The sequence below is a fragment of the Equus quagga genome, chromosome 1 (assembly GCF_021613505.1).
Source record: "Equus quagga isolate Etosha38 chromosome 1, UCLA_HA_Equagga_1.0, whole genome shotgun sequence".
Lineage (NCBI taxonomy): Eukaryota > Metazoa > Chordata > Mammalia > Perissodactyla > Equidae > Equus > Equus quagga.
The window spans coordinates 50667141-50693491 of record NC_060267.1 but is presented as its reverse complement, the minus strand read 5'-3'; the positions used below and the strand labels follow the sequence as shown (position 1 = coordinate 50693491).

The following is a 26351-nucleotide window of genomic DNA, read 5'->3' as shown; positions in this document are numbered from 1 at the left end:
TTTAACAATTGATGTCTGATACACAATTTTGGTAAAATAAATCTAAATATAGGTAAAGACTCTATTTCATATTATTTTAAAATATGTACATAAAAATTTATGTTTGGGGCCGGCCCGGTGGCATAGTGGTTAAGTTCGCACGTTCTGCTTCTCGGCAGCCCGGGGTTCGTGGGTTCAGATCCCAGATGCAGACATGGTACTGCTTGGCACGCCATGCTGTGGTAGGCATCCCACATATAAAGTAGAGGAAGATGGGCACAGATGTTAACTCAGGGCCAGGCTTCCTCAGCAAAAAGAGGAGGACTGGCAGTAGTTAGCTCAGGACTAAACTTCCTCAAAAAAAAAAAAAAAAAGATTTATGTTAATTATCATATAGGTGGGATTCCTAGGTGTGTATACTATAATTGGAGAGAGATATATATACACACACACACATATATGTATTTACACACATATATAGTACCTGATGTAATTGGATGCATGGCATATAATTGGGGATTTAATGAACAATACCTGACAAAAAACAGGTGCTCAATAAATTTTGTTGAATGAAAGAATGAATGATTAGATAACTTTTGGTTAAAGAACCAACGAGAGTTAGGCCTCTTAGGGATAACCATATATTATCAACAAACCCCTCAATAACCATTAACTTTCCCTTTCTTAAAAAAACTAAAGGAAAAATAAATTTGTTTTTATTTGCTAATAAGAAGAAAATTATTTAAACCAAACTAGAAAAATATATATTATAAGCAAATGAAAACATTGTCAAATGAAAAGACATCATATTATATTTAGGAAACTCCTAAAAAAGTCAGAAAGCCCATTCAGAAATTCATAAAATCAAGAACAAGAAGTTAAAGCAAATTCAAATTAGCAATATTGCTTTTTATTTAATCCCCTTGAAAATCTTATATACAACTCTTAGTAGTCACATTCACTGTTTAATTTTTATAAATTCAGCAGCGGTCTTTGGAACACTGGGGGAAAATGGACTGTACTGTAGTCTTCAGTGAGCGAGGTGGATTCGTGCTCCATTCAATAGTCCAGTTCTTCATCATGGTATCGTACAGGCCGAACTAAAGCCATAAATCGAGGGAAAAAAGTTATTTTTCTCTTCACCCACACACATAGAAGAATTACGTTAGAATATAATATAACATATTACATTACATTATCTCACACACTCAAACTCACATATACTTAAAAAGCATACTCCTTTCCTGAATTGAAAACTTATATGAAATGATTTTCCAACTTCAGTGTGCATAAGGTTTCTTCCTATTCCATAGAACTACAGTGGTACCCAGAAACGCCATTTGTAAAACCACCTCCATGTGATTCTAAAGCAGTGATTCAGCAGAAAGCACTTTTTAAGGAAAAAAAATAGTTTAATCATTATTTACTACATCAGAATAATATTCATTTGTTTGAGATTATAAATCAAAAGTCATTCAGTCTTCCTCAGTTTACAATGCTGTTAGAGTTTTTGAATGTTTCTTTATACATATACACATGTATAATTTTACAGATGTAAAAGTTATATTTAGTTATATTCAATAACATGAGCACATAAATGACATCCTTGCATTTTTGTTGATGATTTTTCTTTTTACTTGGCTGCATCATAATTTTTCCAACCACTACTCCACTGATTGGCATTCGCTTCGTTTCCAGCTTTTTGCCACTACTAACAATGCTGCAAGAAGGAGCCCTCATATATATATGTTCTTACACAGTAGTGGCTTCATCTGTATGGAAGAAATTCTCAGAGGTGGAATTGTTGAGTCAAAGGATCTGTGAAGCATTTTCCAAAAATTTTAATAGAAGTTTCCAGATTGCTTTCTCCAAAGGCTACCATATCTCTCGTTTCCAATAGCAATGTTTGAAATTACTTTTTTCTCTGTATTCCCACCAGCAATAAATATTGATGCTGTTTTTAATTTTTCTTAGTCTGATTTATATATAGCAATATAATATTGTTAATCATAATTTGAACTGCCAGACATACTAGTGAATTCGAGCACTTTTTAAATGTCTACAGTCATGTCTTGCTTAACGAAGGGGACACGTTCTGAGAAATGTATCTTTAGGCAATTTTGTTGTTGCGCAAACATCATAGCGGGTACTTACACAAACCTAGATGGTACAGCCTCCAAGACACCTGGGCTATTTGGTACTAATCTTGTGAGATGACTGTCATATATGCAGTCCACTGTTGACTGAAACATCGTCATGCAGCACATGACTGTATTTGTCATTTGAAATTCATTTTGTGTGAATTGTCTTTTCACAGCTTTGCCCAATTATCCACTAGATGCTCTCTTTGTTTTAACAATTGATAAAATATATATAATTTACATATAAATATCAACCCTTTTCATGTTATATACAATTTATAAGAGCTCCCTCTCTATATGTGTATATATATAATAACACTTTATATTTATTTACTTCTAAGAGTTCCAACTTTTATCCTTTGTCTCAATTTGTATTCCTCTTATGTCATATATAATATTTCTAAAAAAGAACACACTTTTGCCACATATCATTTCTAAGTGTATAGTCCTCTCCAAATTGTTTTTTTTTTAAATAAGAAATGTCTCCACTAACTCATTTAACCATCTTTTCTTTTTGATGTATGACAAATTTTTTGCTTTGTTTACTTTTTCTTCTGTTGTTATACTTTCCTCATGAAGGAAAATTATAAAATTTGATTCTATCTTGCCCCAACTTAATCTTCCAAAGCCCACCACCTCCCCAACAGTCCCCAAAATAAAATATGAACATGAAATATAGCAGGTAAGAACATTACCCAGTTTCTCCTTAGCTCCGTAATATACCATTGTTATTGCTTAGAATACATATGCAACTGAGAAATGTACAAGAGTCAAATTTATAAAAAGCTGTTACATATTCTAAATATGGATACATATACATACATATATACATATATATGTAAATACATGTGTATACACATTCTTTCTTTCTAATACTGGAGAGTTCTCCGTTTTAAAAAGAAATGTACCTGTTGTGAACAATAATGAATAAATTCTTCTCACTCACCTCACTGGGTTATAGATTCCCATTCTCCTTTTCAGTGTACCTCAGAATGGTCCTCTTTTTCATGCAGAAATAGGAAAAGATTAAGATACAGAAATTAGTCCAGCAGCATTAAAACCATCTGACTCATTGGAATTTTTTGAAAGGAAGAAAATAATTTCTGGGAAATAAATCAGAACTTCCCACAAGTGTCTTCGAAGCTCTTTGAACATCTAAAGGTACTGTCCACATTGGGAAGACAAACAAATGTGATTTAAGGGGCATAGAAAGTCCTTCCTATGCTTTAAATATGTTTTCTGACATAGTTGCAGCAAACAGCAAATCCCTTGGATTGCAGAAGTGAGGCAGTCTCCTCTCAGAAGGTAAGGAATATTGAGAAGGCATCTAACTTTCATAGAGTATGTGGATATTGTAATATTTCTTCCAACCCTGCAGAGTTATACTGCTGAGAGGCATTGGTGTTAACAGAAGTCAAAGGACAAAGAAAGAAGCATGTCCTGTGAATAGTTATTGCTTCTGTTGGGATAATGATATAGAAAACTCAAATTTTTAGATTTTTAGAAAAATATAATAAATGTCAAATTAGAGAAAGGAAAGTAGCAGGAAGTGGAAATGGAATAAACTGTGGAAAAGATATGAAAAATTAAACTACCTTTTAGAAGATTAATTTCTCTTTTAAAAACATGAGGTGCTACATGATTCTTTGTACCTCAGTCAGAAGTAATCATAGACCTCTTAGCCAGAGGTCTCCTCGTGATTGAAACTTTCGTGTTTTCTAAAAATAATTTTTAGTTTAGTTTAGGGCTATAGACCCTCAAAGAACTCACAGACCTGAGGAATTCAGCACGTCCAGATCATCTGCCTTCAAGCAAGAATTCATCTCCCGGTATTGAATTTGGTGGACAGAATTCTCTCCTCTCGAGGACACTGATAACAGAGGTCCTAGGTTAGGGATCAGCAGATCATAATAAAACTTTGCCTCCCTATGTGGGTTTTTTCCAAGCAGTGCAAAGATACCTAACCTTTATCCATGTCTCCATCTCATTCTACTACCAAACTTTTCCCTTGTAATACTACATACACAAATGCAATAGGATGAGGCTAAACCTCCCCTATTGCCATCATATAACCCAGTTTCTTCCCCCAAGGCAGCCAGCAGTCTTCCCTAATTCATTGGAGATTTTCCTCAGATTTCCCTAAAATCTATCCTCTCCCTTTCATTCTCACTATAAAGTCCTTTTCACCTTTCATCTCAACTATTGCAAAATGCTATCTCATCAATAATGAGATCCTCCTTTGACCCTTCATACATCCAGTTGTCTAACAGAACTTTCTAAAAGACAGCTTGACTATTGCTCTTCCCCACATAATACTCCTTAATGACTATTAATCTTCTGACCAGAATATAGAACTTTATAATTTGTTCCTTGTCTCTTCTGCAGCCTTATCAGTAGATTCTCTCCTTGAAATCAACTTTTAATTTCCCCTAAAAGGACAAATGTGCCATTCTTTAAGCTTCTCTACACTCGTACATACTTTTCTCTTTCCCTATAATGCACCTTACTCAGTTCTTTGAGGCTTCTCTTCAAAATTTGTCTCAAAAGCTTCCAAGAAGCCTCTGATACTCCCCTACACTTTTAGTTAGTTACTCTCTCCTCTGTGACACTTTTGTTCCTTATGCATGTTAATGTATAATACTACATTGCAGTTTATTTGTTTATATGTATATCTCTTCTGCTAGACTTGAAATTCCAAGAAGACAGAAACACTTGATTATTCATTTCTGTATTTTCAGAGCTTAGCATACTTCTTGACAAAACAGCAAAATTAGTAATAACTATATAGGAAGAGCAAATAATGTTTGGGCAATAAAGGATTCTTCCTAAATCATATATGCATATTCATTCTAAACTATCAGTTCTATGACATCACTATTAAACATGTAGATAGAGAATAGGAATCATCATCAATACAACAAAGGCCCATTTTCTCCTCTGAAATTTTGTTTCTTCTTTTCTGAGAACTGCTTAAACTTCTTCTAGGCTCCACTCTTCTGGCCATTTGATACTTGAGTCTAATACTTTTCATCTTTGTTTTTTTATCCCAAGAAGGTTCTTATTCCATGGAAACATTGGAGAGACCATAAATTGGCTCAGACCTGTAAGCAGCTGTCTCTGTCTTCGCTTCTGAGTCCACAAGAAGAGTGCAATGAGAAAGGCCAACAGAATGACACCAACGATCCCCAATACAACAAGGAATGAATGACCTGAGAACAAGTAAATGTCACAAGAGATGATAATGTCTTAGCCAAAAGACCTAGGTCCCTAGTTACTATCCCTCTCTTAGGTCAGATACAAAATTACTGAAGTAAATTTCAAATCCTCAGAACTTCTTCTGACCCAAAGTCTCTAAATGAGAGGCATTCTAAATAATGCATACAATTGGCCCCATACTTGTAAACCCCATGATATACCTGTGGCATTTGATGATTCTTTGACAAGTTCTGTAGGAGAAAAGAGAAGGAGACTCAATTTTGGGAGTAATATACAGAACAAATATTTCTATTTTCTGTCTGAGGGTTTCAAGCCTCTCAACCAAGTAAACTATTCCTTCTGACCTACGACTAGTCCTCTAGTCTTTCTTCCCTCTGCACAGGGATGCATATAAGTTATACTCTTTTCCTTGGTGAAGGCCAGTGTATAGCAACAAATGTTTTCATCATTCCATCAGATTGAAACATCGTGATTCTTTCCCCACCAGATCCCTGTGTTGATATGTCCAGTCTTTACGCAAGGCACTTCACTGCCCACACTCTCTTTGCAGCCAGAGATTCCAAGCTTAAGCCAGGTTCCTGGAACTCACCTGAGCACCTCACAGCGGCATCTTCCTTGTGCCCACAGTCACTGTGCCCCCAGGATCTGGCAGGACAATCCCACAAAGAAGACTCATTCCCTTTGCAATTCACTTCATTGAGCCATATGGGCCCAGTCCCTTGACCAAATGCCGCCTCCTTTAGTGCCTCCAAAGCTGGGCCACATCCCAGCTGTCGACACACCACCTGAGCATCTTTAAGGTCCCAGGAGTCATCACACACTGTTCCCCAGGAACCTCCATGCCAGATCTCCACACGTCCAGAACAAGTAGTGTTTCCTTCTTGAAGTCTTATCTTGTCTGAAAAATCAGAGACAGCTAGGTAATTTCTGAGAAGATAAAGCTTCTAAGAGGTCACAGGGAAAAAGAGATTTGAAACTCTTTTTTAAATCTCTATTTTAAAATTTGCTTATTTAATTTGCATTTAAAAATATATTTTAACAAAATTCATCTTTTATGAAAGTGCATGTCTTTTCAGCAAATGGGGTATATTTCATCCTCTACGTAAGAACATTAGCGTTAGTCGGGAAACATCGAATGAATAAAGTTAACATTGCATAATGGTCAGTTCTCTCAAATAGAAAAGAGCTTGGGAGGTTGTCAGGTACGCGGAAATCTTCTTTCATTTTAAGAAGATGGAGAATGGGGAAATACTTAGGATTAATTTTTCTGACTGTTTCTCTCCTCATATTAGTGTAGCAAGACAATACTTGAAATAAAAATGGAAAAGGTAAAGTAGACCATTCAATAGTCAAATACTAAATCATGTATTCTTTGCTTCTCGTTTATTCACAGAGAAAGCAAATGAATAAAACTTTCAAGAAGACCATGGTGAGGATAATACTCTTGGGAAAAATGATCACTAATCCTGAATGCACACTGGCTAAATTAAATAAAATCAATTACACCATTCAGGTGCAATAGGTATTAACCAGAGGTTATTCACTCCTACTTAATGAAGTCAGAAGATGATAGCAGAATTACAGAATGGAATTTTCATATAGGTCAATGGATACTCACTGGTACATGTGATCCAGGTCTCCTCTGAGGGGCTGGCCAGTCTTTGTTTCCATGGAGACGATGGGCACTGCCATAACGTATCAGGTCCTTTTGGACACTGAACATTGTCCACCCACATGTATCTGGACATTGTCTTGTATAAAGATGCAGGGCTGATGTTTCCCTTGTCTGCACAGCCCAGCTGCCTGCATACCACTCCCACAGTGGTCTCGGACATGTTACTCTTGCCAACGGTGCCCCAAGCTCCATTGTAAAAAACTTCCAGACGCCCTGCACAGGTCTCTCTGCTGGTTTCACTGATCAATCTCAGAGACATGAACTCTAGGGTGGAATACAGAGTTAGTAGTTTCATAACCTTTCTGATGATTCAGAGGACTCTCTCTCTTAATTCTGAGGTGAAAATTCTTTAAAAATAGGTACAATATGTCAATTACTGGTAATTCTTCAGTAACTTCTGGATGATTTAGTAGATTTTAGTGAAATATAGTATTTGTCCTATAAATATTTTTATGGTTTTCTAGTCTTGGGTTTTGGACTTAGGGACCTCTTTAGAATGCCACCAATGATTCAAAGTTGACTTCTAAATCTCAGTCAAAGGCTCAGAGCCTTTCATCAGTTACATAATTTGGATTTTTTCCCGTAAACTACTGCAATTTTAGCCTCAAGAAACTTATTCCGTTCATTGTTTTTGCAGTTGTCTTTGATAGTTAAAATTTGTGAGGTACTGCAACACTAAACCAATGTTTTGTGTACATTACTTTAAAATAAAATATTTCCCTTTCTGACACTTCCCAATTTTTCCATATGTGTCCTCTACCAGATTTATGTCATTAAATATGAATATCAAAATCACTTCTAGCATATAGAATTTTTCACTTCCCTAAGTTTACTGAGTCATGGTACTGTTTTCCCTAACATATAACGACTGAGTCCATTTTTCTATTTCAGAATACTTTCTAAAGTTTCCCATGAATACAAAACAAAAGCAGTGGCCTCTTATGGTAACTTTTGTTCCTACAAGAAGTCAGTCTCATTTGTCTGTCATGAAAAATTACTTAGGCATGGTAATTATCTTTTTCTCTGTATAATGTAGCACCAAATATATTTCTTCGTGTCTCTTTTAATCTACCTCTTTATTAATACAGTAGTGCACTGAATCCTTACCCAATATCCAGCTCCATATATATTTATAAAAGAACTTATTATATTGTTATTTTCATGATATGCTAGCTCATTTCTGAATTCTTCTCTTCTGATATTATGCTACTTTGCATATGAGGTAGCAGTAATCCATCAAATCAACACTTATGGGATCTTGACTTACAGTACATTCCTCTGTGTCTGCTTTTCAGGGAATTCTCTGAGATTAACATCCCTCGCTATCCTGTCCCCTGCCTCACTCCTTTCTTATGTAATTGTGACCACAGGTTGTGGGCAAAACTTACCTGAGCAGATAACGCCTGCATCCTCCTTATGCCTACAATTTTGCCGCCCCCAGCCATGTGAATGGCATTGTGAAATACGAGATTCTTTTCCATTACAGTTCATCTCGTCCAGCCAGATGGGCCCTGTTCCTTCCCCAAAATGAGCAGAACCAGTGGCGTTAATGGCCACTCCACAGCCCAGCTGTCTGCACACCACATGGGCATCCCTCAGGTCCCAGCTGTCATCACAGATGGTGCCCCAAGAGCCCTCATGATAGATCTCTATTCTCCCAGCACAGCGACCACTTCCATTTACCAGACGAACTTGACCACTCTCTGGAAAGAGAGAATAAAATATGAATAAAATGCATTCCTAAGGATCTAGATCATTTTCACAGATTGGTCACTGATTCTTACCTATGCAGGCAACAGCACTTTCATCTGAAGTAGTAGAGCTTGTTGGGTCTGAAGATGATGAATTGCACGGAGATAGTGTGTGACTTTGGTTTCCTGCAAATATCAAATTGCTCAGTCATACAAGATACAAAAAGTTAGAGTGAGGAAGGGAGGCAAGATGGAATGTTAGGTGAGCTGAGGGCAAACATAGTTTTAGAGAGAGAGGAAGGTGAATGGGTCAAGCAGGCTGGGAACGAAGCAGTTCTTTGAGAAGAGCTGGCACGTGGTAAGCACTGGATAACTACAAGGTCCATGAAAATTAAGTTTACTTTCTCTCTAAAAAGACAGATGAGGTTAACATTCTGGCACACTTCTTGTGATCCCACAAAATGGATCATTCCCTTTTACTTTCTATCTTCATCTCTAAAGGTACAGCTACTCTTAAGGCACACCACCATGAGTGCCATTTATCCTCTTACCTGAGCAGATTACAGAGGCCACTTGCTCTGCAGAACATAGCGATGCACCCAGAGCAGTTACAGGACAATCTCCCATGTGCTGCTCAGTCCCAGTGCAGTGAAACATGTGCCTCCAGACCTGACCACTTCCTTTCCCAAAACGTGCTCCTCCTTGGGTAGAAAGGGCAACTCCACATTTAAGCTGCTGGCAAAAAACATGAGCATCTTCCATGTCCCAGTGAGAGTTGCAGAGGGATCCCCAGGTCCCAAGAATCTTGAGCTCCACTCTTCCCTCACATGCAGACTTGCCATTCACCAAGCGGATTTCTGTGTATCCTGGAAGGAGACAGGGCTTTACAAAAGATGTCTGTGACTACCTATCCCTACCCTTTTCACAGTATGAGAACAAATTGAACATGTTCTTTGCATCTCACTTGAGCAGACTACTCCAACGTCTCTGCTGTGGCTACAGGTCCCGTCGGGGTGGGGTGCTACTGGGCAGAGTGAAAGATGGGACTCGTGCCCCTCACACTGGAATTCTTCAGTCCAGATCTGTCCAGTTCCTTCTCCAAAGTGAGCTCCCCCCAGGATAGAGACGACTGTGCCACACTGTAATTCCCTGCACAGCACATGGGCAGCTTCCAGGGAGAAGTCAGAGTCACAGACGGAACCCCATGTGTCGCCATGTTTCACTTCAACACGACCAGAGCAGGGAACGTCCCCTCCAACCAGTCTGGGTTCCCTGTGGGCTGAAAAATAATAATATTTCAGTGAAAGATAACATGATACTCAGATTTTCCTTCAGGTGAGGAAGGGAGTGAAGAGTGAGAAAGGGAGACCAGAGTGTTTAGTGATTTTCCACTCTCATTCCTTTTGGCTTTCCTTTTTTTTTTTTAAAGATTGATACCTGAGGTAACATCTGTTGCCAATCTTCACTTCTTTCCCTTGTTCTTCTCCCCAAGGCCCCCCAGTTCATAGCTGTATATTCTAGCTGGAGGTCCTTCTGGTTGTGCCTTGTGGGATGCCACCTCAGCATGGCCTGATGAGTGGTGCCATGTCTGAGTCTAGGATCTGAACTGTTGAAACCCTGGGCTGCTGAAACGGAGCATGTGCACTTAACCACTCGGCCATGGGGCCGCCCCCCCCTTGGCTTTTCTGCCTGGAGTTGGGCATAGCAATTTCTAGGTCTCCCCATTCCTCATTGGACCAATTCATCTGGAAGAATTCTGGAACTTTGCCTCCTGGGACCAACCATGCCTGGAGGCATGATAATTCTTTCCTTTCAGTATTTTGCTTACGTTATTCCTAACATTGGAGACCACAGTAACATATATCCACTCTCTCTTTTAGCCCTATACTCAATCCTCCGCCCACTGCAATCTGCAGTCTGCCCCAACCTTTTCAAATGGTTCTACATGAAGTTTTTTGATGTACTTCCCATTTCAAAATGAACATCAGACCCCTTCTTCCCTTTGATAACTGTTACACTTTATACATGAGACGCTTCTTTCTCCCCTTTACTCCTCCTTCCTGCCCAACAGTACTTTATCATGTATTCTCTGACCAAAGTTCTATCCTCCACTTTCTCATCCTCTCAATGGACATCTTCTCTTAACTGCCAATAAGTATGTTTTCATCTATACATTTCCCTTTACAGTTATATTCATAAACATATTTACTTGTTCAACTGGAACTTAAGGTGTTCAGGACTGAATGAATTAATGTACTGATAAGACCACTGTATTCTTTATGCACTTAGTGAGATTCAGATCAAATTAGAATCACCTAAAATTGAACCACTCCTTTATCTCACGAGGAATAATGGTAATAATAACGATAGTAGTGAACATTAAGTGTGCACCTATTGTATACAGGGCATTTTGCTAGGTGTTCCACAAACATTATTTAATTCTTACAGATACTTAAAGGGATAATTATTAATATCTTTCCAATTTTACAGACAAGGAAATTGAAACACAGAGAAATGTAGTAATTTGCTAAGGTCACACCCGAGTTAGTGAAAGGCCAGGATTTAAAGCCAGGCACTATATTCCAGACTAGAATCTTGACCCTCACAATGACTGCACATGTGGAAAACCACCACTGTTTGTCCATATTTATTGCTATTGCTTTAATGTAATTTGTTATCGCATGTCATGTAAACCTTTGCAATAGTGTCCTTGTGGTCTACTTGTTTCTAAGTCCTCTTTCCAATATGTCTATGCCAAGACCACAAATATATTATTAAATTTCAAATATTTTCACATGATATCTTTGTCTTCAAGATAGTTCAATGTTTCTTTATTATTTATACAATAATTTATCCTTTAAACAAATGTTATTAATTACCTACAATGTTTTAGGCATTTGGATGGGCTAAAAAGTCTGTCACAGAGTTCAGTCTATCAGTGAAGATAGATAATACTAATACCGCTAATAACAATCATAACCATAGTAGCTAACATGTATTGATCACTTGCTGTGTAATTCCTGTGAGGTAGGTATTATTATTACCATCATTTTTCTTTTGAGGAAATTGCAGCACAGAGAGCTTTGGTAAATTCCCCAATATTACCTATCTATTAAAATTAAGGAAAGATGATAAATGCTAATTTCTTGAGATACTTTAAAATGATCTATGATGTTACCTTAGAAGACTTAGTTATCTATTACTCTATCATGATGTTACCTTAGAAGACTTAGTTATCTATTACTCTATCAATCATACCTGACGCCCCAGCTTAAAGATGCCTGGGCATACTATGCTTTTTCATGCTTCTGTGCCTCTGCCGAAACTTTTCCTTCTAACTGTAACATATTTCCCAACCTTGTGTACCTGGGAGAAGGCTACTTCTTTTCAAGGTTGCTCAATTTCTCATTGATTGCTCTCTCCCCTAAGAACTCACAGTTTAGTAGAAGACACACATGTTTAAATAATCATGAGTCCAAAATTAGAAATATATGTTGGATAAAAAAACTGAAAAATGAAGAAGTCATCAGTTCTGTTTGAGTCTTAGTAGGAAAACTCTAGAGAATATTATAAATCTGACCTGAGTTTTGACAAAAAAAAAAAATGAGGGATTTACCACATAAACAACGTGTGAAACAGCATTTAAAGAGTACAATTTCTTAGACTTCTTTCTGTCTGATTTGTCTAAACTGCACATCAGAGAGAAACTATTTTATCATTCTAGTCTTCCTGCTTTATTGAGTTTTTCTGGCCCTTTGCAGCCATAAAGACTTGTGCTCTATAAAAGTCTAAGAATTCAAATAGATTATGGAATTTGCGATTTGAATTTTGCAGGCATAGAGACAGTATTCCTCTATTTTTTTCCTGGAAATCTTCTGAAAGTATCAAGTAAGGCAAGGAACAAAATTACAAACCCTATTTCTAGCAAAACAAGGAGAGAGCTAAAATCTGGGCCGCAAAATAAGTGAAAAAGCTTCCAAAAGCTACATAAATATAACAAAAAAGTTTAGAAAAGAAAGCAAAGGAAACACATGACAAATAGCAAACAAAAATATAGTTCTGTAGAGAAAGGGGCCCACCTTAAGTTGCCAACTTATCCTATTTGGGATTTCTACTACATGCAGCTGAAAAGAATCCTAAATAATTCAGAATGTATTACCATAAGTGAGGTACTCTAGTTATGAAACCTAGATTTTGAATGTGGTTAAACAGAATTGATGGGCAGAATATACCAGTGACTCAGATATTGGAGGCTGGAAAGCTAATGAGTCTTGTTATTCATGGTAAGATATTTGGACAAATGTAACCTTGAAAAGAAAATCATGTGCTCATTAAAGCTGAAAAATTGGAGAACATTGAGGAAGGTATAAAAAACTGAGAAAAAAATCATAACGTTGGTATGACATGAAACCTTCTTGCCACTTTTAACACTTACCAGCAAGAGATAAACTCAGACTAGAAGTAGCCAAACTGCAAGAAGAAGTGGAAGGAAAAGTACCAATTTTGTAAGGGAGGCATGCTCTGCCTGCAGCTACTATATGTAGTTAATTGTAAGTCCTATAATTTAAAACTTGCAGGACTAAAAAAAAAAGCATAAGTATCCTGTCCCCCAAATTGAAATGGTGATAAAACTGCAGCTTTAGCAGAAAATAAAATTGATGCTCCACTTACAAAGACAATGAGCCTACCAGCAAAGACAGGATTTAGGTCTCGCCTTTCCTCCCAAACTCATGGTTTCAAATGATTTTAAGGAAGTGGCCAATAAATTAAGAGGAAGGGACTGGCCACAGCATAGATCAAAGTATGTAAATGTATTCTTTGACTGTGGTTACTTTCACATGGCATTCAATTAAAGCAAATAGACCAAAAGCCTACTAAGTTTAGAGAGCATTGTTTTGCTGATTTTGATGGCAGCTGACATCAGCCAGTGATTACTCAACCCTTACAGCAACCCAAGGGTCGCTAAACTAATATCAGCAGAAAATGGGTTGTGAAAGGTGTGGATATAATCTCCAAACCGAACTCACATGTGACTATGGAGAACCATGCACTAGGGAGAACTGCCCTAAGAACGGCACCTGGGCTCGTGAAGGACAACAGACAGAGGGCAACTTCAGAAAGTAGAGCCTGGGCTATCAGATTGGCCTACCAAGGAACTCACTCAGTTGCAGGGCAATTCTTCATTCTTGTCCAGGAGGATTTGATAATTACTGCAGAAAAACAACTCTAGGTGTTTCTTGGTGACCACAGAGCCACCAAAACAGCCTTAAACTGCTTACCTATCTGACTTTTCTTTAATGAGAAAAAACCAAACTTTTTCTTCAATCACTCTTATTTGATTTTTTTTTAGATGCAGCTGAACTTAGTGCTAATATGAAATACAATTAATAGGAAAATATACAAATCTTTCTAAATTTAGAAGAAAATTATCAGACATAGAAGTAAGCTTGCACGTGCTCAAAAACATGCAAAGTCCCCAAAAAGGTCACATAGTGAAAAATGTTTTTAGTTGTAGCATAATACATAATGACTATAAATATTCTGTATACATAATAGGACAATATAATCTTAATATGACTAAGATCAACTATATCTCTCATCTCAAAAGTAATTTAATCAGAGTCCTTTTTAAAATAAATCTCAATTGTATGATGAGTACAAGTGATGCACCTAAAACAGAATGATTTATAAAGGTTGAAAATAAATAAAGCCGTAGTCATGATATTAATATCAGACGAGTTTGATTAAGAAAAAAAATCACTCGACCATAAAAAACTGGAAACTTTATAATGCTAAAAAGAGCAATTCACAATGACCACATAGTCATAGGAAGATCTATGTCCCAGATTCACACAGTATTAATCATCAATTATGCAAAACAGCTACTGGTGCACTCAGTGGAAAACCTATAACCTCAGATATTTATATTAATAAATAAGAAAGAATCAAAATTAATTAAACATCCAATTCAAGAATTCAAGAGAAAGAAAGAAACCATACTTTAGGATATCAGAAGTGAATTAATAGAAAGAAAAACAAATTTTAATGAATTAGAAAGCACACATAGCACTAATCTTAAAAAATCCAAATACTAGTTCCTTAAAAAAAAAGCTAACAGCTAATTTTATCTAAAAAAGAAATTAAAAATATAAATAAATGCACACACTAAAAATGCTGAGAAAAGAAATGTCATGGATGCAGAAATAATTTCTGAAAGCTCTTTAAAAACTGATATGAAATTATGGTCAAGATATTTTATTAAGTAAATACTCAACAGAACAGTTTATATAATATGCCACCATTTGGATAACAAAATGAGGTGAAACTTATATATGGGTTTGTTTGTATTTTCTTGCATTTACATAAAATGTCTCTTGAAGAATATATAAATACTCCAACCACAGAAGTTGTCTGTGGAGAATAGAACTGGATAGCTGGGGACAGCAGTGGAGGAAAAGTTTACTCTTTCATGGTTTGAAGTTTAAACTATGTGAATATATTGGCTAATCAAAAAATACCTTTTTCAAAAAAAGAAGATTGAAAAGCAAATGTATAAATTCAAATTTGTATCTTAAAAGACTGTCTTATTTCAATCAGAGGATAATTTCTATGTAACCAGAGGTAGACACAATTTGCAACATCAGGGAATGAACCTAGGAGCATATCTAGGTTAGGATGTGTCTAGGGCAAAGCCATTGGCTAGTGGACACGCAGCACATAAGTTTCCACCCTATGACTAGGTCTCTGTATGTTTAATGGTTTTGCTCTTACGTTGCTCTCTCTAAAGTCTTTTTTTCCCCAGTATATTAGTAGTAGCTACATCAATATATTACCTTACAGTTGTTGAAAAGGCATCACTTTTTAACAAAGTTAGCATTTGTATAAACATGATTAGTGTAAAATAGCAGAGATTATCCACAAGCTAGCCAACTCACTTTTGAGCTTTTTAAAGAGGTTGCCGTGAAATACACAAAAATGTTCAGAAAGAGGAAAATTCTTTCATAGTAAGATAGAGGGAGCCTAAGTGTCAATCACGCCAGTTTATCCAAGTTATTTTTTAAATCTTTTTGTGACATTTGCATGAAAGACATATTTAAGTTTTACCTTAAAAATTTTAACCTCCTTAATCTTTCACACTTCTATGTATTTAAAAATAAGTCAAAAGTTAAAGTGAGCAAAAAACAAACACCTGTGTGCAAGGTACAAAATGAATTATAAATTTACCTGAAATTCTCACAATGGAGTAGATATTTTCTGTTTTTTTGAGAAAAATCTAGTCAAAGAGAACAATGTTTCTGATCAGTTTCGAAGTTATTACTGGAAATTTACACTCTCGGAATTCAACTTCTTAACACATTGATTGAAAGTCTTACCTGAGCAGGTAATTTTGGCTTCTCCATCGTGCTGGCAGTTAAGTCCGCCCCATTGCCAATTCTTGCACTCCCAAAGAGAAGTTTCATTTCCATTGCAGCTACCTGAAAACAGCCAAGTGTTTGTTGCCTTAATTTTGGAATAAACTTGATAGGATGTTTTGAGTGCAGATCCACATCCCAGCTGCCTGCAAACCACATCAGCTTCTTTCAGTCCCCAGCTTCTGTCGCACACTTTCCCAAACAGTTTCTGAATTTCCACCTCCACTGTCCCAGCACAACGGCTGCCTCCACCTATAAGTCTCAGTTCCAGATCTGATCCATCTGCAAAAGAAACATACACTCAGGCCATAAACACTTAAGGAAGTTAGTTCCCAAAGAATATATTTTTAACTTGCTCCTTCCCAGATACTGAGACACTGGAAATTATGGCTTAACTATCTCCCAGCTTTTTTTAACAGCCAATATAGACTATAAATTTGGTTATAAATGGGATTAAGTTTCAAGGGTTAATAGAAATTGTTAATGGCAGAAAAATATGAGCAAGTCAGATATATTAAAAAAAGAGACCTATAACATTTTGTCTCTTAGAGCTCCAAGAAGATTTAGAGTTCAAAGTGTGGTCCCTAACAGCAGTCTGAATAATTAATACAGAAAATTGAGTAAGACAACACTCCAAACTAGTCAAATAAAGAATGCATAAAAGAATCCCTAACAAAAAAATCAATAGATATTTCCATCTCTCATATCTCACACCTGTTCCTACTCCTAAAGACCACAGGTCCTTCCCTCTGTTTTTCTCTCTGTTTGAACTTACCAGAACATGTCACCCCAGCATCTTCATTATGATTACAATAATGCTTTCCCCATTCATGGTGTTGACACTGCCAGAGAGCAGATTCATGTCCATGGCAGGAAACACTGTCAAGCCAAATGTGTCCAGTTCCCTCACTGGCATTAACTCGACCAATGGCGGTGATGGCAGTTGGACATCCCAGTTGCTTACATACCACAGCAGCATCCTTACTATCCCAGCCATCATCACACACTGTCCCCCATTCTCCTTGGAATTTCACTTCTAATCTTCCTGAACATTCAGTGACTCCATCTACCAGTCTCAGGCTCATATCTGCTCCTTCTGTAAGAGAGAAACAAAACAAGTCCGTGACAAAGAAACAACAAGAATAAGGGGATTCTAAATAGATGTACCTGAGATGAGTTAAGGAAAAAAGGGAAGATATAGTCGAGACAGAGAAAGCAGTAATATACTACCACTGAAAATCAAAGATGGAAGGAGGAGTGGATCAGGCAAGAAGACAGTACTTCTCAGTAAGGAAAGCATGCACTATAGGAAGCGTTCCTAACAGGAGGTTCAGGGTGAAATTTTCTTGTTTGACCACAGAGTTTTTGTTGGAATTTTGTTGTTGCTGTTAAATATACATTTGCATGTGTTTAGGTGGTACCTACACACTCCAGTTTGCCTCAATATTCAACACTCACTTTTGCCTCTGACTGCATTACCTATCTATATTACCTGGTTTATATTTTATACTTGGTCCCTTTGTGACCACTTCCTTAGTTTAAAAGCAAAGAAAAGAGAAAAAGGACCTCCCTATTACTACCTTCTCCTTCCCCCAATCAATATTCGTCAAAGAACAGATCTTGATTCTGAGTAATATCTTGTAATAAATAAATTGCTTTTTTTTTGCTGGCCATTTTAATTTTTGTTGCCATCATACTGTTTATTGTGATTCCTCAGCATGTATAAAACACATTGAGAAAAATAGTGCTGATAGAGGACCTAGAAAGATTTTGATGGGTAAAGGAAAATAGAAGGTACATACTGTGTTTTTTCTACCCCAAATCCCTTTCACGTTCTTCAGCTAATGAAATCCATCTTTTCGGTAGGAATCCCATTCTTTGTGGTTCAGACTATAGACAGCCATATTGTTCAACAAGAAAAAAGCAAGTTCAAGAAATAGAAAACCCTGATGACATTGTTTAGGTGCTTGAATCCAGCCATGCATGAAGCTAACTGTACCTCCTAGATTTCCCAGTTTCTGAGTCAGTATTCTCTTATTTTAAAGTTAGTTTGAATTGATTCTCCTTCATTTGCAAAAGAAAAGATACCTGATGACGACAGGCATGTTTTTACTCTAATTATATTTTCCTAAATGTTCCCTGGGATTCAAGATATACTAGGTCTTCATCAAACTAAGAATTGAAGCGAAAAAAGGTGAGTGGAGTCCCTGCACACACAAACCATTGTCCTCGTCCCTCCTGATCAAGCATGGAACCTGAAAGTCTCTAGACACAATGTCTGCTCATGCCATTGCACTAGCATAAATGAGGTTTCAATAGGAAACCAAAATTATTTTTTTTAATTATTTGATTCTGTGAATTTGGACTAACAGTTTGGGAACGGGTGGGTTAACGTGGCTAAAGAGGAAACTTTTGTAGGTAGAGGACAAGGGGGTGATTTACTTTTAAAACCCATCTAGAAAGCAAAATTTGCTAGTTAGGCTCTTTTTTCTTTTTCCTTCTTTCTTTTTTTTTTTAGGGGGATACTGGACTGTTCTCTAAACACCTCCTTCTATCCTCATGACTTGGATATCAATTTCACTGTTCATCCTTCCTCCCTAACCTCTTTATCCTAATTTCAGTTAAGGTAAAATCTCCACAGGTATCAGAACTGAAACCTGAAATTAGGTAATAATAAAATGATAAAAGAAGCAGTCTTCATTATGTTTTTAAGAGTTCAGGATTTTAAGACCCTTACCCCCTTTCTTTTGTCCTCTCATGGGGAACAGAACAAACTCAGATCAGTCCTTACCTAAGCAAATCACTCCAACATCCTCAGCGTGATCACAATTATGCTTGCCCCATCCTTCATGTTTGCAGTTCCAGAGAGCTGACTCAGTTCCATTGCATACAAGATCATCAAACCAGATTGGTCCAGAGCCTTCTCCAAAATTAGCTGAACCAGAGAAACTGACAGCACTTCCACATTTAAGTTGTTTACAAACCACAGAAGCATGATTTATGTTGAAGTTATCATCACACACTGTTCCCCACTGTCCTTGGAATTTGACCTCTATTCTGCCTGAACACCGGTGTCCTCCATTCATCAGCCTCATCTCCAAGCTGGATCCATCTAGAGCAGAGAAAAGGCCAGAGTTTGGAAGTGATTTTAGAAAATAGGATTCCTCCCGACACTTGAGATTTGATGCTGTCCTTAAAAATGGTGCCTCATTGTGGATGCTACCCATCTTTACATATTGCAAAATTTTAATCTTTTAAAAACAAGCTAACAATTAGGGCTTTCATCTACATCTACTTACCAAGGAAAATGTTTACAGATTAAAATTTACTTTCTGTTTTGTTTTGTTTCCTTTCATTACTAAGACAGAGTAAACCCTCTTATATGTAGAAATAGATAAATTTGTCTCAAAGTATTTCTTTTAAAAACTAGAAAAAATAAAACTGGTGCATACAATGAAGTAGTAAAAATGACAAGTTGGTCGTTTGTTGAACACTTAAAATCTTTAATCTTTCTTTATTCAGAGCATGGATAATTGTCTAAAGTTGAATTTGAAATTAGAAAACAAGAAAAAGCAAAAAATAAAAATGCATAAGCATGCATAATAGTTTGCACAAGTACCTTATGGTATATCAAATTATTAAAAATTGAAGAAAAAATCTGTCAAAATAATTCCTTTCTTACCAATTTCCTATTTGAATTGAAGCTTTTTTTCCCCTCCCCAAAGCATCTGGCACCATTTTTAGCAAAGAACAACTTTCTTATAAAGAAGATTCTCTCTATACGCTATCACTCAGATTTTCTATGAGGACTAAAATATCTGAGAAAAGAAGATTTGGAGTGAAATTTGGGGACACCTGAAAAACAAAAACTGTTTGTGGTTGAACAAAATGTTTAGAAGTTCTTTTTTGAAACAGTAATTCAGTTTCAAAAGTTCTAAACTCCAGGCAAAGACCTCCTCTTAAGATTTTTGATTATGGACAATTAATAATAATAATAATGATAATAAGAGCTCACAATCAAAATATGTATATGCTATTCCAAGTGTATCAAATACGCTATCTTGTTTAGTCTTGACAACAGCATTAAGCATTATGCGTTATTACCACTATCCCTATTTCACAGACCAACAAACTGAGGTTAAATAATGGGCACAGGATCAAACACTTAGAAAATAGTAGAACTAGGATGTGAAACAAAGACAGTCTAGCGCTAGAGTCTATTCTAGTCACCAATATGCTATACCAGCCCAGTGCACGTGGTGATAGTAAAATCTCCCGAGAGGTTGAGGCTCTGAGGATTGAGCATTAATCATGGTGAAGAGTCTCAGAAATGCAGGCTCTGAAACCTCAAGAGACTAGTGAGTCCTGGAGTGGCTATGCGTCCCTTTCTGTTCTTATGTCCCAGTTAGAGCTTTAGGTGCATAAACTTCAAAAAGCAAGTTTGATGAACTCCATCTTTCAGATAAAAATAACAGAAAGCTAGAGTCAAAAGTACTACACTGATGTCTTAGCTTAAACAGTCAGCTCTATAGACGGTAATAATTATAGTAAGAACCTGGCAAAATTTATTATGATTTTTAACTTTGCTGTCTATGTTTGATTTAGATGTTCCTATTATCATTTCCTATCTTTTTTGCATAATGATTAGCAATAAAAGGCAGGAAGAAGAGGAAAAAGAAGGAAGAAGAGGAGGAGGAAGCGGAAGAGAAAGCAGGAAGAAGAAAACTAAGTTGTCAAGGTAACGAGAAACAGTGAGCCATGAGGAAACGAATGTTAACCTTTAATACCTATTATACATCAGACAGTGTACCAGTAGCTTTACATGTGTTATGTTATTGAGTTCTCAAAAACTAAAGTTTAGAAAGATTTAACAACTTGTTCAAAATAATTGCATTAATGAATGGCTGAGGTGGAATTTAGTCCAGTGTTTTTCTTCTAGATGCTAGCCTGTGTTGCTCCCATTATACCACAATGCTTGAGTAGAGATTAGTCCTTTCTAAACTCAGTCTTAGGGAGGAGATGGTCTTTAAGACAGAGGCTGGGAGGTGAGAGGGTTGCATAAAAACCGATGAAATGAGCAAGGAGAAACGGGAAGACCAGGAATCTGAATTGGGTCAGAAACATGGCCTTAGGATTTGTCAGCAGAAAGATCTGACACATAACTTTCTGAGTTAAGGTAAGATCAACTGAATTAAAACTTACGAAATGTTTTATAAATTAAAACTACCATGTAAATGAAATGATTAGCACTGTACACTGGAAAAAGCAATCATACTTTGCAAAACATCCTTCCTCCAACAAAGAAAGATTAGTGTTAAGAATATTTATTTCTTAATTCAGTAAGTTGATTATCAATTAATGGACAAAAAGGTCATGATTTATGGACGAATGTATGAAAGCAGCACATTACTGGGAAGTGGAACAATGAAATAACCTAGATATCATGGTATTTTTATATAGGAGTAGGAGGCTATAGCAGGATTCCTAAATATAAAATTGAAGCTAGTCACTTCCTCATTGATAGTAGCATTCAGAATCTCTTTTGATTTTTTTTAAATATAGGCTTTGCCATGTATTTTCTGGTCTTTTAACATTGGGTTGGATAACTTTATTCGTGGACTACGATACTTACAGAAAACTAGCTCTTTTTCATTTTTAACTCATCTAAATATTTTTTCCTGCAAAACATTTCATGTTGGGACTTTGAGTTATGCAAGTCTTACCTGCGCAGGTTACTCCAGCATCTTGTTGGTGAGTGCAGTTATGCTTTCCCCATCCATCGTGTTTGCAATCCCAGAGAGCTGATTCATTTCCTCGACAGGAAACATGATCCATCCAAATGCGTCCAGAGCCTGCACTGGAATTAGCCCATCCAGTGGCTTTGATAACAGTTGGACATCCTAGCTGCCTACAAATCACAGAGACCTCATCCATGTCCCAGCCATTATTACACACAGTTCCCCACTCCTCCTGGACTTTCACCTCCACTCTCCCAGTACAATTATCTTTACCAGCTGTTAGTCTCAGCTTCTTGTCTGTTCCTCCTGCAACAATGGATAAAGGCATCAATTGGTCAAGATCCAAAGAACAAGTAGAGAATTATTATGTTTTAGATTACTTACTTATTTTTCAAAGCCAGATTTGAGAAACATTCCTGGACCCACCCATGTACAATAGAAGAATGTTATTTCATAAGAATTCAAATACAAATATCAGTATCACAGGCTTCAAAGTAAGTAAGGATGTAAAGCTTGTAAAGCTAAGCAACACAATGCTATATGATATCTTTATTTTATGACTGATATTCATGATAATGTCAACTTATATAACCTCCAAGGAGAGTTTAATATTTAAATAAGGTGTTACAAAATTTTACAAGGATGATCTACATAAGTTTCTCCAAAATCCTAAAATCAATAGAAAGAAGGCTGATGATGACGAAGGAAAGACCAGTAACAAGAAATTTAACACACATTTCACACGTATATGTAAAATGCCATGAATTTTTAAAATAGTAGTTGAAATCTGACTGAAACTTATCTATTTAAATGGAAATTAAGATGGAAATATTTTCCTATTACCTTGTACCATAAAATAATCACGCCCCTCCCCCCTAAAATAGCTACCGCGCGGTGATTATTTTAGCTAACACAGGAAGCTGTGGTCCCACTGATGGATATCTGGCCTCCCTCAATACATTTTTAGATTAATTTTTAGCATTTGAATTTATTAAAGTATTCCTAAAATTCCCTTTCATCTCAATAATTCTGTATTTTTTATTTTTTAGTTAGACATAATTTCAAATCTTTAAGTAAAATGCATTTTCTTCCTGTGAGAGTTTATTTTGGGGGGAACTGTTCTAATATTTTGTTCATTTTTTTGGGTCTCATGGTTATGTCCTTATTTTGTTCTTCTAATATCAATCCTTTGGAACCATGGAGCATGTTTTTAGATGCTATTTAGCCTTCAGGAGAATTTTTTGCTTTTCAATGATTCTTGTCTGAGTGGGCTAAGGCTGCAAGTAAATCTGACAAAGTACTCACCGAGAGAACTGGTGATCAAACAGGCACTGAGAACTGAGACCACAGCAATAGGGAAGGAACTCAAGTGGACAAAACGTCTTCTAAATTCTGTGAAAAAAAGAAAGAGGGCAAAAGTATAGTCTTCCTCCAAAGAGACTTTGGGGAAGACAGATGGTTTCAGAGGTTTGACATTAACAAAGAAGGTCAAACCAAGACTGAAAAACCTTCCTTCTAAATGGCAAGGCAGACAGGGAAAAATTCATACCCAGAACGGTATAGTGAAATAGCTTTGAAAATGTTCATTTTTATAGACAACCTAGGACTAAGTACTTAGAGGAAAGTAGAGGATGGAAAAAAATGGCAAGACCAGGCCTTAAAACCTGGAAAACTGAAAAGGCATGAATGAAACTTAGAAGTGGGCAGTTCTCCCTGCAGGCACAAAGCAATATTGAACTATGATGTCCCCATCTCCAAGCCTACCTGATCCACATTGTTAGATGGTAAGTTCCATGAGGGAATGGATTATATCTATCATGTTCACCATAGTTTCACCAGTACCTGGTACAGCGCCTGCTAAATAGTAGCTGAACAATACACTGATGGAATAAAGTGACAGTGTTTATTTTTGAAAAACCCCAGTATTGGATCTTATCTCCAGATATAGCATAAAACACTCTTTAAAACTGTTATCACTCTCATACCTCTAGTCTACTCTAACCTGACATGAATTTAAAAGTAAAAATGCTATGGTAGCCACACAGGAGCACTCACTTTGGGATAAGTCACTGAACTGTGCACTTAGGACTTCCACTTTCATGTGGCATGTTATACATCAATGAAAAACTTGAAAAAAATTTTTTAAAAAGTAAAAGTACTCAACGAGTTTAACACGTCCATATAAATCATGAAGTAGATTTCAACACCCAGGGGTGTTATTCTAAATTTCCTCTAAGCAATCAACTTTCAATCAATATTCATTCCTACATATTCTATCTTTTCTAACGACCATTGTTTTCATACTCAGTACAGTTCAGTTAATTTCAGTTCCTTACTTAATTTCACGTCAGCAGTTTTACAAAACTGATGCCAAATCTAATCCTTATCTCATATCTTCGATTTTGAATCTATGGCAGATAAAAGATACTGCCGTATAAGCTTAATGCCCTCTTCCAATTCCTCACTCTCCTGATGCCAATTACTATTAAATCAGATCCACTGACTGTCAGAATCACGCTATACTCCATTAAAGTATAAATGAGAAGCTTTTACCAGCAGATCCAGGGTTTTCATGTAGCACCATTCTGAGTTTGTCTGTTCCAGAGTTGTATGGTTCCTAAATCTCCTTGTATTGTTCCCTAGGAATGTTCTCCTAAGGAAGAGAACCACCAAGAACTGTAAAAGTCATCTCACCTCCACAAAAAACCAGAAAGGTTACATAATAGAGGTGGAGTCAACCAAAAAAGAGAAGTCATTAAAAGAGTGAAGTTCCCTTTCATACCCATATTTTCTTCAATATAGGACATGAAACAACCAAAGGAAATTGAGAAATATTCACTACAGATTTACAAAAATTAAGGGAAATATTTACTCATATACTGTTGTTATTGAACTGAATATTTTAAATTTCTGCCCTTTCTTTTGGACTAATATGTCAGAAATAAAAATAACAATTGTTGTGTAGTTAAATTGTGTCAAAAACTAAAGTAAAATAGGCAAAATATAATTAGATAATTAATGACTTATTGTACAACATTTTTAATATTATTTCCATAATCAAATATGTCTAATAAACAATTTTGTGTAATTGTGTACAATAGTATCCTAGAACAAAGCTTAAGAATGTTTAAAGGAATAAAAAAAATGTTTTTAACTCAGCAAGGTTCAATTCAGAATATCTGGAATTAAATAAAATATTACCTAGTATGGGGGCTGGCCTGGTGGCCGAGTGGTTAAGTTCACACGCTCCGCTGCAGGCGGCCCAGTGTTTCGTTGGTTCAAATCCTGGGTGTGGACCGGACATGGCACTGCTCATCAAACCGTGCTAAGGCAGCATCCCACATGCCACAACTAGAAGGACCCACAACAAAGAATAGACAACTATGTACCAGAGGGCTTTGGGGAGAAAAAGGAAAAAAACAAAATCTTTAAAAAAACACAAATATTATCTAGCATGGAAAAAGTAGAAAAAGACAACTCATAATGAGAGAAAAAACTAATCAATTGAAACCAAACCAGAACGGATAAAGCTGTTAGCATTTGCAGACAAGAACATTAAAATAGTTACGATAAATATTTTCTGTATGTTCAAAAATTATGTAGAGACAAGAAGTATATAAAGAGAGCCAAATTAGATTTCTAGAGATGAAAACTGCAGTAAGTGATATTAAAAAAAATACACTGAATGGGATTAAGGGCAGATTAGATGTTGCAGAAAAAAAAAGATTAGTAAATTTGAAGACATAGCAATAGAAACTACCCAAAATGAAACACAGAGAGAGAGAAAAAATTAACTAAAATGAAAAGAGCATCAGTGAGCTATGGGACAACTTCAAGCAGCCTTATATATCTGTGATTGAAGTCTTCCAAAAGGCAGTGGGCATTTGAAGAAATAATGGCTTAAAAACTTTCAAAGTTAGTGAAAATTATAAGCCTGCAGATCCAAGAAGGTTGACAAACCTCAAACACAAGAAACGTGAATAACACTACAACAAGGCATATCACAATAAATTGTCCAAATCCAGTGATAAAGAGAAATTTCTTTTTCTAGGTTTCTGGCTCAATGCACTTGGTCTTTGTTAGATAATATAGCACGGAAGTGTGGCTTACTTTTATGCTTTTTTTTTTTTTTTTTTTTGGTTGGGAAGGGGGGCCCTAAACTAACATCTGTTGCCAATCTTCCTTTTTTTTTTTTTTAATTCACCAAAGCCCCAGTACATGGTTGTATATCCTAGTTGTGTGTCCTTCTAGTTCTTCTATGTGGGATGCTGCCACAGCATAGCTTGATGGTCAGTGTGTAGGTCTACACCCAGGATCTGAACCTGCGAGCCTCAGGCCCGTGAAGTGGAGCACGTGAACTTAACCACTATCCTATGTGGCCGGTACTAATAAGAAGAAAATTTTAAAAGCAGTCAGAGAAAAGAAAAAGACTCATACGTACAGAGCAACAAAGATAGGATAACAGCAGATTGCTTGTCAGAAACATGCATACAAGAAGA

General features: G+C 36.5%; 1 protein-coding gene across 3 annotated transcripts; it reads right to left on the bottom strand.

Annotated features, from left to right (window-relative positions):
- Window positions 1-867: 867 nt before the first annotated feature.
- On the bottom strand, window positions 868-24529 carry CD163 (CD163 molecule). Of its 3 annotated transcripts, XM_046645284.1 has the most exons (19): window positions 24406-24478; window positions 23617-23732; window positions 23158-23244; window positions 22126-22158; window positions 21838-22022; window positions 18906-19226; window positions 16890-17210; window positions 16076-16396; window positions 9667-9981; window positions 9254-9568; window positions 8796-8888; window positions 8400-8714; window positions 6955-7275; window positions 5926-6234; window positions 5537-5566; window positions 5222-5329; window positions 3895-3990; window positions 3067-3120; window positions 868-1079 (listed from the first exon to the last, which is right to left on the bottom strand). In XM_046645284.1, the coding sequence occupies exons 5-18, from the start codon at window positions 21947-21949 to the stop codon at window positions 3098-3100; spliced, it is 3000 nt and encodes a 999-aa protein (XP_046501240.1). In that variant the 5' UTR covers window positions 21950-22022; window positions 22126-22158; window positions 23158-23244; window positions 23617-23732; window positions 24406-24478; the 3' UTR covers window positions 868-1079; window positions 3067-3097. The 3 variants fall into 3 exon arrangements, with proteins under 3 accessions (XP_046501240.1, XP_046501235.1, XP_046501227.1); XM_046645279.1 differs by having other exon boundaries at window positions 21838-22158; window positions 24406-24479; XM_046645271.1 differs by lacking the exon at window positions 23617-23732 and having other exon boundaries at window positions 21838-22158; window positions 24406-24529.
- Window positions 24530-26351: the final 1822 nt, after the last annotated feature.

Coding starts and splice junctions, on each gene's coding strand:
- CD163 (XM_046645271.1), bottom strand. CDS start 24,436: ATGGTGCTACATGAAAACCCTGGATCTGCTG. Junction 17,211..18,905: donor TGTTGGAGTGATTTGCTTAG/GTAAGGACTGAT, acceptor TCTCTCTTACAG/AAGGAGCAGATATGAGCCTG. Junction 3,991..5,221: donor ACAGAGACAGCTGCTTACAG/GTCTGAGCCAAT, acceptor CTCTGTTATCAG/TGTCCTCGAGAGGAGAGAAT.